Source organism: Pecten maximus, chromosome 2, assembly GCF_902652985.1.
Source record: "Pecten maximus chromosome 2, xPecMax1.1, whole genome shotgun sequence".
NCBI classification, from domain to species: Eukaryota; Metazoa; Mollusca; class Bivalvia; order Pectinida; family Pectinidae; genus Pecten; species Pecten maximus.
The window spans coordinates 28,128,987-28,149,170 of NC_047016.1; the positions used below are offsets into that span (position 1 = coordinate 28,128,987).

Below are 20,184 nucleotides of genomic sequence, written 5' to 3' on the forward strand. Positions count from 1 at the left end.
TAGGTCCGAATGGTTCTGACGATCCCTACGCTTAAATATTCTGCTAATGGCGGATCCCTGCTCCTAGCAGTTTATCGAAGCGGCTAGGTAGAATCATTCGGACTAATTTTGGCCGGGTGCGATGTCCTACTGGGTGTCTTCAGCAGTAAGCTTCGGTGAGGTACCACTTAAAGTCGGCCTCAGTTCCACAATATCACAAGGAGACGAGCATGATCATTACTGCAGTCCCCCAAAGCCTTCTTCAAAAGGATGAGCATTCAAGGTCAAGAGTGAGACTGTATCGTTAGTCACGAGAGAAATTATCAACAACGCCATCTTTTCAATGTGTATAAAAGGGCTTTAAGGTAGTCGCATGTTTGTAATGTTTTTACTTTAAATGTCCATCCTGTCTAAAAGACCATTTTACCATGGCCAATAACATGTAGATTGTAATACAAAATTCATTTCATAGTTCAAAAAGTCAAAGGCTGTATCCAGAAATATATTTCATTTAAACGGGGTCGAAGGTAAGCTTGGAGATCTCTTCCCGTCGATATTCAAATCAGTCTCTCAAAGTATACAGTTTTAAGGATAATTCAAAGCGGTATCTTAGTGAAACATGACTTGGAATATACACAATAGAATGTATTACTATTTTTACAAAATAAATAACTTAATTGATATTTATAAAATCCTCAAGGCCATCAGTGGAAATAAGTCTTTAGATTTCCACGAACTATCCTTGGCTACATGTCGTATACGTACGTGAGTTTATAACATTGTGTTATTTTACATTTCTTTTAAATTAAGATTAATTTTGTTTTTTCTTAAACATTTTATAATCAAATTTGAATTTGTCTACTATACGTGTTGTTTGTGAATGCATGCATGAATATAATTACTAGAAAACGATGTAGTTGTATGATGCTGACGTTTTATATATAACTAAATTTGATTGTACAATACAGCACCATGAATACAACTCGGATTAACACGGATTAAGTTTGATATTATCAATATTGAAACAAAGAATAACTAGAAAACTTTCTGATATATTTGAAAACATTTTTTTGCTGCGATTTCTCTATCCTCAAATACAGGTTTATAGCGGGAAACCGCTGCTTAAGACTTATCATGAACTTTCTTTAACAAGAAACAGGTTTATAGACTCGGTCCACTTTCATGCCTTTATATAAAATATATCGTACAACCACAATAAAACTAAGAACAAATGTTAGGGATGTGCTAATTGTAATGAAGATCAAAATAACACATAACGAATTCGTCAGCGGCCCAGCTGATTGTCGATTGCCAGACTGCCGTCAACACACGTGTTAGTAATGGGATCAAAAAAGTCCAGTCCGTTGTTGGTACAGGACTGCAAGTACATATGGCCCGTCAAATCACATTGGATATAGTGATGGCGATCACCAAGCACAGGGAAAAACAGTTTCGCGTGGCTGATGTGGTCCGCGTCACAGGGTGTAGTGAACAGGGGACATTGGCTACAGAAGGGATACGCCCCGTTGATTGACGGCGTGTTAACCACCGGAAGTCCTATGGTTGGAGGCGCTGTCACAATGCCAGAAGGGTTGGTGACTGAATTTCCATTACAAGTTCCGGGGGCTGGTGTATTAGGCACGAATGAGTTTGGATTTACGCATGACTGTGATGACTGCTGGAAGTAGAAATTTGGCGGATTGCATTGGCGTGTGAACGACTCATGCCAGAGATCACACTGGATGTACTTCGTCGGGTCACATGGGTATGTGTACAGTAACGGGCCATCAGGAGCTCTAAGATGACAAGGGTTAGCAATATTGGAGGGCACGATACAGGTCAACTCATGCTGGTCCCATTCCTCTCCTGTGGGACACGGTCGTACCCACGCCTTCCCCCACACGTCGCAGTGGATAAACTTGGTTACGTCGGACGGATAAGTGAAGAAAAACTTGTTCGCCAAGATTGCTTCTACTGAACAGGGATTTCCTATGGCGTGGGCGAGCGGGGTTCCTAATACGACGCAGGGTGTATCAGCACCAACACACTGCTTACAGGCATCATAGTAGGACTCGTTCTGGGGGCATTGTACCACATACAGCTTACCCTGGTTATCACACTCCAAGTATTTGGTATGATCATCCGGATGTGGAAATTTGGTGATTCCAGCTAGAAGTGTTTCCTTGGTGCAGATATTGCCATAACCCCAATGTTCTGCAAATACAGAAATTGAATGAAACTTTCAGACACATACTAAACATATTATTTCAATCAAGGTATTCAGAACATGAAAATGGTGGTGCTGTCTGTGAGCCATCTTCACTAGCCAAGGCCTCTGATTACGTTACACTCCATGAACGTTCGAGGAGTGTAACGTAATCAAAAGCCTTGGCTAGCGAAGATGTTTGTGAGCTTGCTCTTGCCTTCTTAATTACTACACTGCAATACGTGTTAAATAATGCTCATAAAAATGTATTTGTCGCGACTACAGTATTGATGTCTGGGGGTGTAGCAGATCGTACATCAATCAATTATCAAAATGATAACCAACCCTGTCTTATGATCTAGTCCTTTGTACTGCTATGTATCTTACCTTTACAGTCGTCTGGACACTTGATCTGTACGCCGTTCTGGTAGCATTTGATTTCTGTAAGAGAAAATCATCATAAGGATTCAAACAAACGAAGTTTTATTATTTGAATCATGAATAGGAACAACAGTCTTTCGACCAGAGTGTATATGATCGCAGGCTTCATACAGCAGTTAACACAGCTCTTTCTTGTTCTTTAAATAACACACTGCTGAGACCGTTGGTAAAATCAATCATGTCAAATGTATTCATGTTTATCGTTTACTTTCTTTCAAAAAACATCTATAGGACTTTAATAAAGATGCTTCATCTCTGAAAAACAGTAACTATGATAGATAGAAAACAAGGGCCGTTATATACATGTATTTATATACAAATCCAAAAGTTACAATGTAATTTACGCAATTATCACCCTCCAAACGTTTTCATCTTCTTTTTATTATCTTTAGAATTTAAAATGGAAAATCTCCAAAGAAATTCCATCGTACGTTTATGCATTTCTGTTTTGTATGATCCTTCTGGTTTCGTAGGAGATCATTTTAAGACTATTTTATTCTACTTTCTTGGTGTTCACTAGATAAATGCGTTTTTATGAGACATTGCGTATATGTTGTCGGTCGGCGATCTCTATGCGGCGAATTAGATAATACAGATGATAATTTATGTAATTACCATGGTCACGATGATCCCCATTGTAGGGCGTTACGTTGATGGTACAGCCCCTGGTCCCATTGGTCAATTTGAGTGCATCCCCTAAACCCATGAAAAGAGTCTGGGTGGTGGTAGTATTTCGGAACACGATTCCAAGATCAGTAGCCTCGGTTTGAGTTTGCGTTTCATAGTATGAGTTTCCAGGGTATGGGCTCCCGAACGCCGTGAATAATGTGATTTTACCGCAGGTTACATTAGTCTGAAAATATAAGATATAACAGGTGATTACATTATCTCTATAGAGAATAAGTAATGAAGGAATTGGATAAGTAATGGGAGAATTGAACAAGTAATGATGTATGGCTAAGGAATGGAATGGTGAACTGCATGATGGGAATGTTTAATTATTAGTTTTGATCCATTTAAAGTCTTAATTAGTAAAGAGAAACGAATAAGTAAGGATGGAATCGAATAAGTAATGGGATAAGTAATAAGTAGCGAATATGTAATGATTGAATCGAATGAGTAATGGAATAAGGAATAAGTAATCAATTTCACGGAGGTTCTCTATAGAGAATATCCAGCGAGTAACAATTTGGTTAAAAGAATACGGTCTATAGTAAGTATCTAGCGAATGATAAAAGGGGATAAACACAATCAAGGGAAAAACTGTAAACACTATCTGATTGAGGAGGAGAAAATACATTTCAACCAATAATAAAACACAACCTTAGTTTTGATCATATGAAGTATGATAGCTTAATATCATTTCAAAATTACCTCTACAGTAACGCCTCCTGGTGGTGTAATGACAGCAAGGGGAGGGCACTCTTCCATAACACACGTGTAGGTGTGGTTCATTTTAATATATAAGGGTGCTGCCAAATAAAGAAAAAATGCAAAATATTATTTACACAATCAAATGAAAATAATTGAACTACTGCTTAGATTAGTCAGGAAGTCAAACTATGGTATGTAATTACTGACAACTGCACCCGTGAAGGAATGTTTCAGTGTTTGACAGTATTATACGTTTTAGTCATATTTGCTGTCCAAGGGAAGACAAGGCGGGTCGGTAAAACTTGGTTAGCGAGGATGTGTTTTAAGTAAGACAAATACTCATTATTGCTTAAATATATCAAATACTAAATATTTGCCGCTAATAGATATATCTTTCTTATGATCTATCAATTAATTGTCAAGTGCTGAATAGGGATGCATATTCATATTCTCTTATGTAATAGAAACATTTTTACATTAATGATGTAGTATAAGTGAAACTTAATTTTATGAAAACACATTACAAGTATACTGTATACACGATGCTTCCTCAGAGTAGAGAGGGGAGCAAAACTCATATCTAACTTAAGGACGTTGATCCGTTGGTTTTCGGTAGAGGTCATTTCTGCAATGTTTTGTGTATTTGGATTACAGTAGGGACTAGCCATGTCAACATAATGTTAAATACCTTTTACACTAAGGTATGATTATCTGTACACCTATATTCTCGTTACCTCTACATGTCTTTTCCTGAATCTCTTGTTTAAGAGCCGTCAGGTCAGTGAACCCAGACACCGTCATTACGTGTGTACATGACGGACTTGTTGCGATGGCGTTGAGCTCGCCTTGATTGATATGGCTGCCCACACCAATTGTAAATGTGACAATGTTGTTTACATGGATGGCCTCGGCAGCGTGCAGTGTATTCAGGCGGTCATTGGAAGCGCCGTCCGTGATGACGATAAGGACCTTCACCGCATCCGTCCGGCTTCCGTGAGACACCTAAAATGGCCGTGAAGTACCATATATCCTTTTCCTCATGACCTAATTGGTACCTAATCCATTGCGTTAAGTTTTGGGATCAACTTATCTTTCTTACCTTTTTTCTTTAAAAAGCAACAACAAAAGCAAGCAAATTTGCAGTTAAATTTTTCATGTAATAAAAACTAATATAGCAAGCACATATATTTATATTGCTCAAAGAAACAGCTGGTACTAGCCGATATGAACATGAAATTACTATAACAGGTTCTGGCCAATGCAACTTCGTTAAAGGTAAGACTAATTGGTTTGAGATCAATTTAAGCAGAGAGATATCTATTTTTGAAGTGAGTTAGCTACCTGGAAGACCTCCGTCAATGTTTTCTTGAGAGCTTCGTCAGTTGCAGTGGTGCCACTATCAAATGGTATGTTGTCTATTGCAGTAGACACGTCGCTCTTGCTGTTGTACGTGTCCAGAAAAAACCTTGTAGTAGCATGTGTGGAGTAGGTCACCATAGCAACCCTTGTCTTGTCCGGCGAGACAGGGAAGTCGTTGATGATGTCCTGAATGAACATTTTCGATCGTAAATTATCATCGGCGGATAGACTGTTAGACTGGTCCATAACAAATGCCAAATCTATCTTCTTTGTGTTTGAACAGCCTAAGGAAGAAAGTTAACAAAAATCCTTTACTGTTCAATAAGAACAACAAGTCATAGCAAATAACAAGCACATTCTCAACCAATTATTTACATGTAGACAATTCCTTTGTCTTAAAAATTCAAAAGGGCATACATCCTTAAATTGAATTTAAAAAAGCCCATTATAGGTAATATACAACGCAACGTAGACAACGCATGCATGTACATTGTATTACAGAGGAGTGTGTTAACAAAACAAATCTCCCTAGTTTACCATCTACGCATATGGTTAGCGACTATATCATATCCTCGCCGTAGAGAGCACTTGCCATCCATTCAATAATCACTATCAATTACACGTGATACAAAATGCCGAGTTACAATGAAGAATATTCATTGGTTTATTTATTACGTTAAACTTTAGTTACTTTAATTTAAAAAAATCGGCAGATGGCTATTAGTAACATTTGGAAAAATAGTGAACATTTACACTGATCATTGACAAAAAACAGCACGTGTCTATAAATTCACACAAAAAAACAATCTATACTGAATTATACCTACCTTGGGCAAGTATTTCTGCAAGATTGGTGAAATTGTTTCCACCCATACTAAGGAAATTATTGGCAAAGAACTGGCCCTGGTCCTCGATCCGCCATCCCACGCCTCCATGTATCTTTGTGAAGAGAGCGGCGGCTATCCCCGAGTACAGTGGCTTCCTAAGATCATTCCAATTTACCTCGCCCCAGTCTATATTGAACTTCTGCACAAGCATGTCATATTCGTGGAGTAGTTGATTGTTGTATTTCGTTTCCAGGAACTTGGGAAGGCTTAACTAATAATGAAAAGGTTGAGGAACATTAAAAGTGAACCTGGTCTGTCAAAAGAGTTATTAAGTTGTATTTAGTTACATGTATATAATATTGACAGTTATTATATTTAAATGGATACTACAGTGTTAGTACTATTTATATGACGTAACAAAGACATTTTTATGTAAGCTGTTGTCAAACCAGTTACATTTAACATAAATCCTTAAAATTAGCAATTGATAGGTTACTGATAATGTCCATATAGGGATTGAATGGGTTAATTTGTCATTTTCATTGCGGCTATGAATAGCAATAGCTTTACAGTTTCCAGTCTTTTTTTATTTTTGCTTTTTGCTTTTTATTCAAATAATGTCAAATACAATAATTCGTGTTAAATTATATCTATTTTATGTGAATAGCAAAGAGAACGAAAACCATGTTTTCATGCTGTATTCATTGTGTGTTCATGGTCAAATGTTTGCTGTTTCAATTTGGTAACTTCATACAAAGAATGAACACTCAGAATATAAATATATTTAAGTAGTAACATTAATTTTCCGCTTTTTGTGCTGAAAGCCTTCCGCTTGATAATGAATGCGCTAATGGCACTAATACAGGTATGCATCATTGTGCTAATCTGTTTTAACCCAATTATAGAATAAAATTTGATTGTACAAAAATATACAAACTACAGTATATGATTCTTTCATTTAATACTTACCTGCCATATACCTCCATCAAAACCAGGGCGGTACGTCTTCGGGTCGGTTCCGTCGTAAGATTGGACGTACGCCAGACGCCGTAAGAAGCCTTTGTCGTCGGCAAACAGGCACGACTCTCGAATCCTGGAAACAACTGCTTCGACCACATTCGCACCATTACCCCCGGGTTGCATCGTCTGATCCAACCCCAGGGTACCTACTATCACACCAGCACAGAAAATAGACACACACACTGCTATAGTATTCATCTTTGTAAATGAATAATAGAAGCAGTGTGAAGTCGACGTATGTTATTCTTATCAAAAACTTCCTTGTTAGAGAGTCAACCAAATGTCATAGTCACTGTGTAGGAGATAATGGAAAGCATATGTTGATGCACGAGCGGAAGCGTCTTATGTATGACTTTTTCGCGTGCATGCATTCTGATGATCGTAATTACTTATGTAACCAGCTTTAAAAGCACGTGCTAGTAGGACGGTACATCACGCTCAGGATGATCTGTACTTATATGAGTCATACATTGTTACTTACTATCTTATATTAAATTCCTATTTAAATATGTTATTCACTTTTTTGTCTTCTGTTGAGTTCTGTGAGACACCTGTGTATTTGAACTTGTCGTTATTTTGAAAGAAAACAATTATAAAACATATTACGTGATTTATTTCTACGTTCTTTGTAATTGTCAGTAATTCGTTGATAGGGCGTATGGTATCGCAAACGTATCCTACACTATCATTCCTTTGAATTAAATTTGATATTTACTTTATCACCAAGAAAACGCTTATGTTGAATAACTGATTGTCACTATTTATATTGTTGTCATATGTGGGGATGTAGATCAGACAAATACTTCTTGTATATGGGCAGGGAAGAGCAATGAGTCTTACTGTGGTTGCCATCTGCTAAAACATGTCGGATTGACATTTTCCTGTTATGCCTTCAATTGGAAATTATTTATCTCAGTTCCATTTACTTAATTGTTTTGCAGGAGATGTATTGTCCCCAATTGCAGTATCTTGGTTGTCGTCAACAATCGGCCGAATTGTTGCGACTGGAATATATTCCTGGCTGTCAGATGTCAGCTAGTACTGATGACCTCTCCAAAGGACAAACTCTGATAAACCATTCCTCCAATGTGATGTATTTTCGCATGTGATGACGTGTGTATTTATAATCCTACACAGGCTTTATCTTGGTTTACCAGCCCGCCTATAATCAGGTATTTTACACATTGTTAGTCACGTTATTCTAGCTGTTATACACAGACTTATTTGTGTACATTGCTGATTTTTTTTATATTATATTATTCAATCAGATACATGTAGGTAGATAAAACACAAGTTGTGATATCCAGCATTATCTAGGACTGCCCTCCTGTCGCAGAACATTTCCTGCATTACTTTTTAATGTAAAAGGCTTATTTAGCTAACAAATATATCCAACAGTTTGCACCTTTTGCAACACAGTTACAATAAAAGCAACAGGTTATAACCACTTACATGTATTTCATAGCTGATGTTACAATTAAACACTCAACTGCTTGTGTGGTCGAGTAATACTCATTATTAACGGGTTAAATGTTCACTATCGCGGCCTTTCGGCCGTTCAGTGGACGAGTCATCCAATTACACCAAACGTCACAGGTATAACTACTAATGTACTGGCGTGTTAAACGGTATGAGTCAACCCCGTATGTAATCCAGTTACACTCAACTTTGTAGTCATAACTCATGTTACCGGCGTGTTACACAAAAATCATCTCCTAAGCCATTTACACTAAACTTTGTAGTGATAATTACTGTCATCAGTTAACCTAAACTAATCGGCATGTAATATATTTGTAAATATGATGTAACCAATCACATTATATTATAATCCGCCAATAGGAATTAATCTACGTGTTTAAAGTATAGTTTTACAATAGTCTTTATAATGTTTTTATCTATTTGATAGAGTTAACTCCGTTATGAGAACTATGAAAGGTGATAAGACAACAGCCTGTCTAAAAAAAACGCGTGACATTGTTCCACATTCATACTTATCGATATGAAAGACGGATTCGAGTGATTTTACGTATGTTACCTTTCGGATCTTATCTTAATAAATGTCTAGACATTGGCCTTAGCATCACTACTTAGCATACGTCGGGTGAAGTAAAGTTTAATTACCTGGATTACAATTAAAATACTAATTCATTTGGTTATACGGATCGCTTTGGTATGTTTTGTATTGTGATTATTTGTGCGTCAAGGGATATTTCAGGTTTTAAAAATGTTTGAGTTTATTAATATAAATCTTAATACGATGAGTAAATAGCTTTAAAGAGGTTCACATGAAAACCTCTCATGCATGATAAGATGAAGAAAATAAGAAAATGCCTATGCATCATTCACAATAAGATATAGTGCAGGTAAATTGTCTAAGAAGTTAAAATTGAACCTACTACAGTATGTAACAGATCACATTATAGTAATTACGTATTGGTGTACAATCATCTCCACCCAGATATTGCTAGAGACATGCGCCATATTGACATATTAAACAGGCGCATTTCAATTTAAATGTTGTATGAGGGATATATATTTAAGCGTCTTCTATGATAGAATTCAAGTAAATTTTCGTTTTAAATGCTTTATTATTATTTTGTTATATTTATTCTATTTCATATGTTTTGATATTTTAGATTTTTAAATGTTACATGGTGGACATATATTAATCTAATAACCGATTATTAAAAAAAAGACAGAAAACTTGACATTTAAAAACCAAATTCAAAATTCTTTTTTAAAGTACGAGGGAACTACAAACAAAGACATAGATGCACGAAGACCATTGAAAACATACAAAGGGAATGCGACCATGTGCTGTAATAGGGTAAGCGTCTTCGACGTCATCGACGACACCTGACATTTAAATCTAGGTACAATCCTTATCACATTCTCAAAACCATTCTCCAATTGGTAAAGATCGCATGTATATTTTTTGTCCATATTCTGTGGTTGTATTCATGAGTTTTAACGAAAGAATTCATAATTAATGATATAAAAGTACTGTACATGGAAACTTACTTCCACAGGTTTTCTGATTAAATAAATGTTTCCTTTGCTTTGCTGTGTCCAGGTTCCATGTTGTGGTTTTGTAATGAGTTATCATTATATCTATATATATATTTTATCCATAAAGCAGAAAGTTAATCTGATCTCCTTTCCCTCAATAAATGGAAAATAAAACATTGGTGTTGTAAAAAATAGTTTATTACGTAGCTTTAAATGTTTAATGATACATTTGCATTGTATAATGCAATATCTATCTAGCTAATGTGGAACTGGGTATATCACATTCATGATATAACTTCGTTATCGTTACCAGTTGGTGAAAAAGTAATACGATTCTGTCACAGTGATGATGGATTTTACTGAATACGGCCAACATTTCTGTAATCATTAATAACATGCTGCTTTCACTTTTACTACATATTGTCATTCAGCCATAAGTCGGACATTGATTGTTGCTGATAATTTCTGTTCATGACTCAAGAAAATTGCCTATTGTTTATTTTTTGCCTACAACTGGGACGGGAACAGTACTCATGACGAACAGACCTCTTGGCACGCAATTGAGGATATCCTGCCTCCAAATGAAGTAGGGTTTGCATACTTTCTCGAAGGCGTCTCCATACTGGTCACAGTGAATATACTTCTGGGGATCACTGGGATGAGGGTAGAAGAAAAGATCAGGAACGGTTCCACATGGCTTACTGTTAGATCCAAAGGAGCCCTTGGTGGGATCTACAACAACCTCTCGGTACAGACAGGTGAGTGTGGCCTGGTCCCAGAAGTGGTGAGGATCGCAGAACTTCACCACAGCAACATACGGGAGATTGTAGCATTCGATGTATGCCTGATCATCGTTAGGATATGGAAAGAAAAATAGTCCATTTAGAATGTTTTCTGGTGTGCAGGGGTTGCCAGTCTGGACGACAGCGTTCGTTGGTCTTGGTGTAACTGACGGCAGAGGGGTCATGGTGGTCCTGGGGAGAGTGAAGGTCATCGGCATTCCTGGTACACACGTCTGTGCCTGAAGATCAAATACTTCCATAAATGGACATAGCACTTCAAACACGTTACCATGTCCATCACAGTACAAGAAGCGGTCGTTCCTCAGAGGGTGTGGGAAGATCTGGATACGACTGCCTGAGCATGGGTTGGGGATAGCTGAAAAGAAAATCAGGTTTTTCCGTCATAAAAATGAAAAAAAATCGATTTAAGATATCTTACTATACGTTATATCGCTCCCATGATATATAGAAACGTTTTTCTCTACCTTAAAGCACATGATATACCGATATAATCCAGGTCTCAAATTTACAACTCTATACGGTATATCGATATGTCGTGTAAACACGAATTCCATGCAAACATGTCATCTCGGATTGAACTTGAAGAAATCATAAACTAATTGGATGATGTTTTCATCCTTCTTTATTAAGGAGACGATATTTCTCCTTTTACAAATAATACACCACTATCAGCATAAGTTTCCTATGTTGTTATACTTACAGTACGGTGGAGGGACAATCATGTACTGGCTACCGAAAAGTGTCTGGGCTGAGCAGTTGACAATGATCCGTCCAGCTTCTATACACAATAGGTTGTTATCTACAACACACAAGGCGTAGTTAGAATTTGCCTGGGTAATATTATATATGACTTTGGGTTCTTTGGATAATTAATGTCAATAGAACTTTAAATAGGTATACGGATTGCTGTAACATCACTATAATGCCCCGTTTCATCCATATTCCTTAATTTAAGTCCAGAATTTAAATAGAAAAGTTTAATTGGATTTAACGGCAAAGAATAGTTAAGGAACTATCCTGTAATAATATGCTTTCCTATGACAAATTTTAGTTGAAAAATTAGCTTAACTTAAGGAGGATTGATGAAATGTTTGATAATACTTACATGGTCGGATATTGTTTCCCTCCTCTACTGTAATGTTAAAGTTTCCGGCACACGTCTTGGTAGGGTATGTGGACATGACGGCCAGAGCCACTGACCTGTTACCCCTCACATAGAACGACTGACCAGCGTTGATGTCGGCGATTTTGTAGAACTCATTCAGTACAGGACTGGGGTTTGCTGACGTCAGAGATCCAAACACTGAGACGGTGCCATCAGTTGGTGTGATCTATATACCAGTAAAAGTTAATTTAATACTGAGGAATTACTTCAACATAAGTCATAGAGGGTCCCATTTGTTCTTAAACAACTCTAGTGCGTACGGATTTTATGCTTTAAGTTGCCATATATGCATACTGTACACGTTCATATTTTAGCGGTTATGTTATTTTAGGGATTTTTGCGATTGAAGCATTCTGCTAAGTTATGATTGCGCTAATTGCACTTTCGATTAAACTGTTTCTATATTAAACAATATTAGCGCGCCAATTCATCAATGCGCTAATCTGTTAGAATTTGAAAATGCCCCAAAAATTGAGTGCGTCAAATAAAAGAACGTTTACAAGTATGCTGCTCAAATATTTTATTGCAAATTTAATGTTTTCTATATGTGTTAAATACTAAGAGGCGTGGTAGGTCCTAGCTCACATTTACAGTTCTTTACATATTTTCAATCAAACAATTTAACATTTGATTTCTTAATATAAATTCAACTTCATTTTATGTGGTTTTGTTGTTTAATGGTACGTTTCATTTGACTTATATGGCTGCTGAGATATCGTCATGCTTTGTCGTAAAACATCTCTTCAGAATTTCTTGTATACAGTTTGTTTCTTGTTGTTATAATGTTCACTCCCTCTGTATGTATTTAAGCATTGAACTGTTTTTGTATGGTATTTATGATCTATTATGGTCGCGTGTTTTTTGGCAAACAAAATAGTACATGGAAAGTTTTTTTAAAAACTCAATTTTGTTAATCATTTGATTATCAACGTAATGCACAAATGGCATATTTTTCATAACAAATAATGTAGACAAAATAATTAGTCGTTAAACTTAATTATCCTGGATATTGTTGTTCCGGTATGTGTTGTATTAATACGCTGATAAGTGTAGCGCGTGATGGGTGGCATTTAAAAGTACATCAACGCCAGAGCTCTCAAACAGACTACTAGTATATAGTGACAATGCCAGACAAATGTAAATATTGAGCTACCAACACCGGTATCTTACCGTGACTGTGGTGCCTGCTGTGATGTTGGGTAAGATCTGCACGTTGATGTCACTTCCACAATTGTACTGGTAGTTGTTTGGGGTCAGGATGGCGGCGGCTATAACATATCACCATGTCTTCTCTCATATTGTATATTAACAAAGAGTTATGCCTTATTAAATTTCTTGGGGATATATTGAAGCCGCATGTATCCAGACAATTTCACTGCATTAAAGTCCAGTCGCTTCCCGTTTCGTTCTACCCATGTCATCGCCCTAGCACATTATTTTCTTAACAAATTTAATGATACTTCATAAAAGTGTAGTGGAAAAGTGTCTCTAATTAGTTCTTAGTTCAGGATGTAAAGGTCAATTACTTCCTATAACAAATATTTTGATCAAATGATAAAGATGTAATGTATACTAGCATGTCAATACGTCTTAATTCAGCACACTTATATATATATATAAATGTGATTACATCTCAAGGGAACAACCAACCAATTGAAAAAAAATATATTTTTGAAACAGCCCCTGTGTATAGAAAGTTGAGCCAAGGATAAAATGTCTGGCAGCCACTGATTGGCCAGTATGTTATGAAGTGAGAAAATAGATATGTAGCCTGATAGGTAACTATCAATAAGAAATGTTGATATAAATTTCGTAAGTCCGATTGATTTTTTCCCAAAAGTTGAGCTGAAGGACTCAACTTTTTTTTTGATTAGGTGTTATATCAGACCCTAAATTTTTGTTATAAACCATAATTGTCATATTGAATTCAAGAATTTGAATGAAATACTCCAAAACGTTAACACTAAGGTCTATGGGAAAACAATTGGTTGGTTGGTCCCTCAAAGTTGTTCGATACAATATTACGGAGATATAACGTTTCACGCGTTTCATTTCAAAAGTATTATTTCTTCCCGCCAGTTATCAAGTTATTGCTGCTATCAAAACTGTTCTTTATCACAACCCCACGATACTGTGCTCGGCATAGATATATAAACCCATTCGATTTCTGGTATTAGACACTTATGTATTCATATGAATTAACGCGATACACTTTTTAACACAGTCTGGGACATATTTACTTACCTTTACATGAAACACTCTGGATTTCAGTTTTCAGACTGTCCAAGTCAGCGTAGCTGTTGAGAATTTGTGAGTGAGTACAGCTAGGAGCACTGGCAATCCCGTCTAATTCGATCTACAAGTAAGTATTTTATTGTTTGTTTTAGCTGAATGACGAACAATGACTTTAATTTAAGTTTCGAGATTGGGGACATCCGTATAAGGGGGATGACCATGACGCCATCAGATTTATTAGATTAAATCATCTTTGGAGTCGTACCAACACCACAGGACAGAGTTGCCTACCTTGTTTGCACTTTGTGTGACTCCGAGCGTGAAGATGGTAATTCCACTTCTTCTGGCGTTGTTGGCAGCAATTTGTGTGTTAACTGTGTTTTCTGACCTACCATCAGTGATCAAAATCATCACCTGTATAACAGAGAGGACAAATGTTGAAGTCGGTTTCTACTCCAAACTTCCTTTCCCATGACATGTTCTATTGTGTCTAATGATTTTAAACTACCGTGGACATCTTAGTGTATCGATAGTTCGATGATAATTGTAAACTGCTGTGGCCATTGTAAACTCACGTGGACATTTTACTATATTCATAGTTCGATAATGATTGCAAACTCCCGTAGACATATCACTGTATTGATAGTTCGATGATAATTGTAAACTGCTGTGGCCATTGTAAACTCACGTGGACATTTTAAAATTAAATGGAAAGATTGAGAAAAAGATCACCGAGTAGGGTGAGAGTACTTTACAGAATGAGAGTACGGTGTAGGGTGAGAGTATCGGGTATGGTGCGAGTACTTTATAGAATGAGAGAATCGGGTAGGGTGAGAGTACTTTATAGAATGAGAGTACGGTGTAGGGTGAGGATATCGGGTAGGGTGAGAGTACTTTATAGAATGAGAGTACGGTGTAGGGTGAGGGTATCGGGTAGGGTAAGAGTAGTTTATAGAATGAGAGTACGGTGTAGGGTGAGAGTACCGGGTATGGTGCGAGTACTTTATAGAATGAGAGAATCGGGTAGGGTGAGAGTACTTTATAGAATGAGAGTACGGTGTAGGGTGAGGGTATCGGGTAGGGTGAGAGTACTTTATAGAATGAGAGTACGGTGTAGGGTGAGGGTATCGGGTAGGGTGAGAGTACTTTATAGAATGAGAGTACGGTTTAGGGTGAGAGTACGGAAGGGATAGATTTATTCTCACGGCGATGCTAATGATATCATGTACTTGAAGAAACCATGAAGATAGACAAAGTGAATATATCCCCAGAGTTGAGATTACTTTTATGTCCACACGGAAGAGAATTCTTACATAAACCTAGCAAAGTGTTGGACGTTTACCTTAGCCGCACCGTTCCGTGCACCATTAACGGTAGAGAAGACTTCATTGACGGTTTTGTCAATGGCGGCTGCAGTATTGGTACCGCCTGGACTGTAGACAATACCATCGACCGCCTTCTTTACTGCATCCTTGGAATTGAATTGGTTCAGCAGGAAAGAGGCCTTAACAGCTGTGCTGAATTCTACCACTCCAACACGAACAGTTTGTGTTCCGATGTCGAACTGGTCGATCACATCACTAACAAACTTCTTTGTAATGTCAAAATCGGTAGGAGACAGACTAGCTGAGCTGTCCAGGACGAAAACTAAGTCAATAGCATTGGTGCTGCGACATCCTGTCAACAGAATCAGGGATGGTTACTGTAATTACCGTGTACAAATAACAAAGATAAGTTCTGTTTCTTATATAATGTGTATAGCTTTCATTGATCTTCATTTACTCGTTGAAATATGTATGGAAAAGAAATAAATTATATCAAAGCGGTGATGAGGAACTATTCCAGGTTCTGACTTATTTGTTCGGAATTAAAGCCCAAAGACAGATCTTCTTTAAATGTGCATGGCATTATTATGTTCAATTTGATGCCTGCATCATTACTACATCTTTAGCTTTATTTCGACAAAAGGAAATTAAAAGATATGTGGTCATTTTCGTTAAAATGTTAATGTGTTTAAAAACAATTACAAAACATTGTTACCAATAACATTGCCTGGTCTGTTCAATGCATATAACTAACCTCCCTGTAACTCGTTTACTGCACTGTAGTATGCATGGGCCTCAAAAATGGTGTGCTTGGTGGTGTTGATCCAGAATGAGCTCTGCTTCTCCACTGAGCTTGGAAGGGAATCCGAGCCCGCCTTCAGGAGCGTATACAGAGCTGCAGCCACCCCGGAGTAAAGAGGCTTCCTCAGGTCCTCCCACCTAGCGGCTGACCAGTCGATAGTAAGAGTGTTCCTAAGGAGAGCCCTGGCTGTAGCCAGCATCCCAGACGTTTGTGTCTGTAGGAACTGGTCCTCGTCAATCTATGTATAGAAATCATAAAATAAGTATAGCTAGTGTAAAATTCGGTTTTACGTTAGGATTTATAATAGCAGTCAACATCAATATACTAATTCCATTTCCGTGGTAGAAAATGGTATAAATACCATATTCAATAGAAAGGAACATACCACTTTATTAGTTATAATTGTGAAGAGTTTCAACCCTTAGATTTCCGTCTGCATGATATCGAGATGACACGGCATCAAACGTATTGCCTTACTTTTTAGCTAAATTATCAAGGTATAATAGGCTTGGTTTGGTGTTGCTTTCTGTTCAGCTCAGCAACAGCCTTAAATTATAGTATAAATATTTTAAAGGTATTGAGTTGATCTTCTATAGTCCTTTCTTTCACATTCTGAACAAATATAGTTGAAGATACGTTCGATAAATCTAATTTAGACAGTGCTGCTTCAAATATTTAAATCATGTGTGTTCAGTTAATCTGCCTTAGGAATATCAAAACTGAAATTGATATCGAAATGTATCGGATATTGATTGTAAGTTACATACGGAAGAACAACGATAAGATGAACAGTATCAAATGCGAGATCATTTCTATGATACCCTGATGAAACAAGAAAATGTCTATAGTTTGATATCTTCTAAACAGAAGCTAGCGAAATAAGATTGTTTAGTTAAGTTACACAACATACCAATATACATTTATCATTCCCCTAGTTTCGTACTATAAAAACTACGATATACATGACACGACATGTTTGGCCACAATGTTTGACCTGTAGAAAAATAAACATAGATACATCAACGAGGTCTTCCAGTAATTTAAGCATCCGCATGGTAAAATATTTACCATTGTATGGCACTGCCACTATATAACCCTACCAATTCAGTTGCGAGTTCACAAGCTTTTGAACTGCCAACTGAAATTTGAATTTGAAAATTTCAAAAAAAAAATCGCACGACAAATAAAAAATCGCAGATGGTAAATATAAGCATTGAACGGCTTTCAGTTGGCATTCATAGTCAATATGAATGCCAACTGAAAGCCGTTCAATGCTTAAATGAACTACAGGGTTTACCGTAATTCCCAGTAGATATTATTAGTAATTATCATTATTAGGAAAGTGATTTTAAAACGAGATTGAAGTAAACTATATTGTGTTTTATCAATGCTGCCGATACAAGATCTTGTTCATAAATACTGTTAACATATTTTAGCGATAATCCTGTTTAAGTGGTTTTCACGTTAAAAACGTTCTGCTGAATGATGATCGCGCTAATTGCAGTTTCTAGCAATGTGCTCCAGAATAGGTACGTTTACGGTAGCTTGTTTATATTTGAGATAGCCGTTTCATTGAACCTTAAGGTTTATTAAATGGTAAAAATAATAATAATGATAGCAATAATGATACAATAGTTTTATCATATTTCTGCCTAGCTTAGTATCATGTGTCTACATATAATCATAATACAACTTAGGAGTTGCACAGAATCCTAATCCTTACTGTTTGTATACATATATGTTATTAATTGACACACACCTGTGATTTGCATATGCATTTATTACAAGATGTTTATATACCAAATATCGAATATAGATAACCGCATCATAAAGTCATTTTCGTCCATCTGACTATTCAGTAGTGCTCAATCAGTAAATGAGTGAAAATCCAGAAAACATGTACACCCATACAAGGACGTTTGAAATGATGTCCTTTTGTCATACTAACAACACTAACTCACCTGCCAAATTCCACCATAGTACCCGAACCTGTAGGTGTCGTTAGCCGTACCGTCCTTGGATTCAACATATGCCAACCTTCGGAGGTAGAGTTTGTCGCTTGGGAATATACAGGACTCGTGGATGAGATTGATCACAGCCTCCACTACGGCAGAGCCACTGGCCTCGGGAACCCTTGTTTGATCCTGTATCTGGCCACTACACAGATACATCAAGCCCAAACCTAACAGTATTCTTGAAATCATTATGATTTGTCGTTTGAATTACAAAAAACAAACTGAACTAGCCTCCTCCTATAGGGGAGAAGTATGGCCAGGTATATTCGCTCTCCAGTTCCTAGGTGAGAGACGATGACAGGGTTAGGATTTTCGTTTTATATACCCAGCAGTTGGACAAGTCACGACATTAACTTTCTACACCTCAAATCCATTGTAATGTATCTTAAGTGTATTCTGTCAATCAGAAAAGATTTTTATCTCGTTACGCCTCTATCATAAACAAACAACCCCCACCTACAACACTGGATAATGTCTCACGATAACCTATGCAAATCAGAAAGAGTCGTCAACTACACCACAGTGCGGGAAATATTTCGATAGCCTTACTTATGATGACTATTTGTTCTTTGATAGACCATAAGCCGGTATCTATGAAGACGGAGCACGTATAGTCGAACGCCCGTCCAAGGGTGGCGTCACTCCGAGGAAGATCGCTTGGTTAGTGCTGACTTTGGCGTGGCTCGGTCACATTAACCCTTTAGCTAAAACATCTCCCTCGTTATCTTAATGGACATTTAATACTTTGAAATTTGTAATTAAAATCAATCTTAAATTTTTGCTCTACTTAATTGGTGACTTTTGTGCCAATGGGTCATGTCTACATTCTCCTGTAGTCTGTAAACACCTAAGACGTAGTCTACATTGCGTGTGTTACAATTTTATAAAATATGCTATTATTGTTTACAGAAATAGGTGTACACAAATTCTACATGAATGCTTTTCAATGTCATTGTTTGTTAGTTTTAATGTTTGTCGTATTTGGAATATACGATATGACTCCTTTATTAATTATGTTTTAGTAACAGATATCTAACCATTGCAACCAGTATACATAATGGTATAGCATTCACAACTTTAATGTATTTCATTTTACGGGTTTCTTACTGAAAAGTATAATGTGGTGTACTTAATGAAAAAGAGATTTAATTACATGATTGGTCAGTTTCAAGTCAACGTTTATCTTGTATCAAATCCAGCTACTTTATATTAATATAGAAAGCTGGAATATGCACCAAAAAAATACATAAAATTTGCTACGTAATAACCGAATTAACTTTTCCACTGCTATGCTGACCATGTAATACATCATATACTGTCATATCAAACTTCCGATCAGTGTCCTGATTTTCAAGACAAGAATCTTTCACTGGTTATAAACACTACGATCTTAATAAACTTGCAGAAGTGTAAGGCGAATCTAGGGAGAGAAACACAGATAATATCCCCATAGAGATGTGTTCATTGAATATGGTTTAAGACGGTATCAATACTCGATTATAAAAGGCCACTACTGGGATTGGTCTTATTATAAACCGTAACTCGAACTCAAAATCGACAACACGAGAGCAAAATATGAACAAAAACTTGAGATTGGCATGGATACTCTTGAAAATGTAGAAGG

General features: G+C 36.8%; 2 protein-coding genes across 2 annotated transcripts; both read right to left on the reverse strand.

Annotated features, from left to right (window-relative positions):
* Positions 1 to 896: 896 nt before the first annotated feature.
* On the reverse strand, positions 897 to 7,546 carry LOC117321712. The gene is made up of 8 exons (XM_033876221.1): positions 7,156 to 7,546; positions 6,187 to 6,457; positions 5,342 to 5,643; positions 4,735 to 5,002; positions 4,001 to 4,098; positions 3,242 to 3,479; positions 2,573 to 2,626; positions 897 to 2,193 (listed from the first exon to the last, which is right to left on the reverse strand). Exons 1-8 carry the CDS (start codon positions 7,402 to 7,404, stop codon positions 1,265 to 1,267), a joined length of 2,409 nt encoding a protein of 802 aa, XP_033732112.1. The 5' UTR covers positions 7,405 to 7,546; the 3' UTR covers positions 897 to 1,264.
* Positions 7,547 to 10,395: 2,849 nt separating this feature from the next.
* Positions 10,396 to 18,855, reverse strand: LOC117321713. Its single transcript, XM_033876222.1, has 9 exons — positions 18,507 to 18,855; positions 16,498 to 16,783; positions 15,761 to 16,095; positions 14,710 to 14,832; positions 14,428 to 14,539; positions 13,354 to 13,451; positions 12,124 to 12,349; positions 11,719 to 11,817; positions 10,396 to 11,373 (listed from the first exon to the last, which is right to left on the reverse strand). The coding sequence occupies exons 1-9, from the start codon at positions 18,747 to 18,749 to the stop codon at positions 10,712 to 10,714; spliced, it is 2,184 nt and encodes a 727-aa protein (XP_033732113.1). The 5' UTR covers positions 18,750 to 18,855; the 3' UTR covers positions 10,396 to 10,711.
* Between the last annotated feature and the right edge of the window lie 1,329 nt (positions 18,856 to 20,184).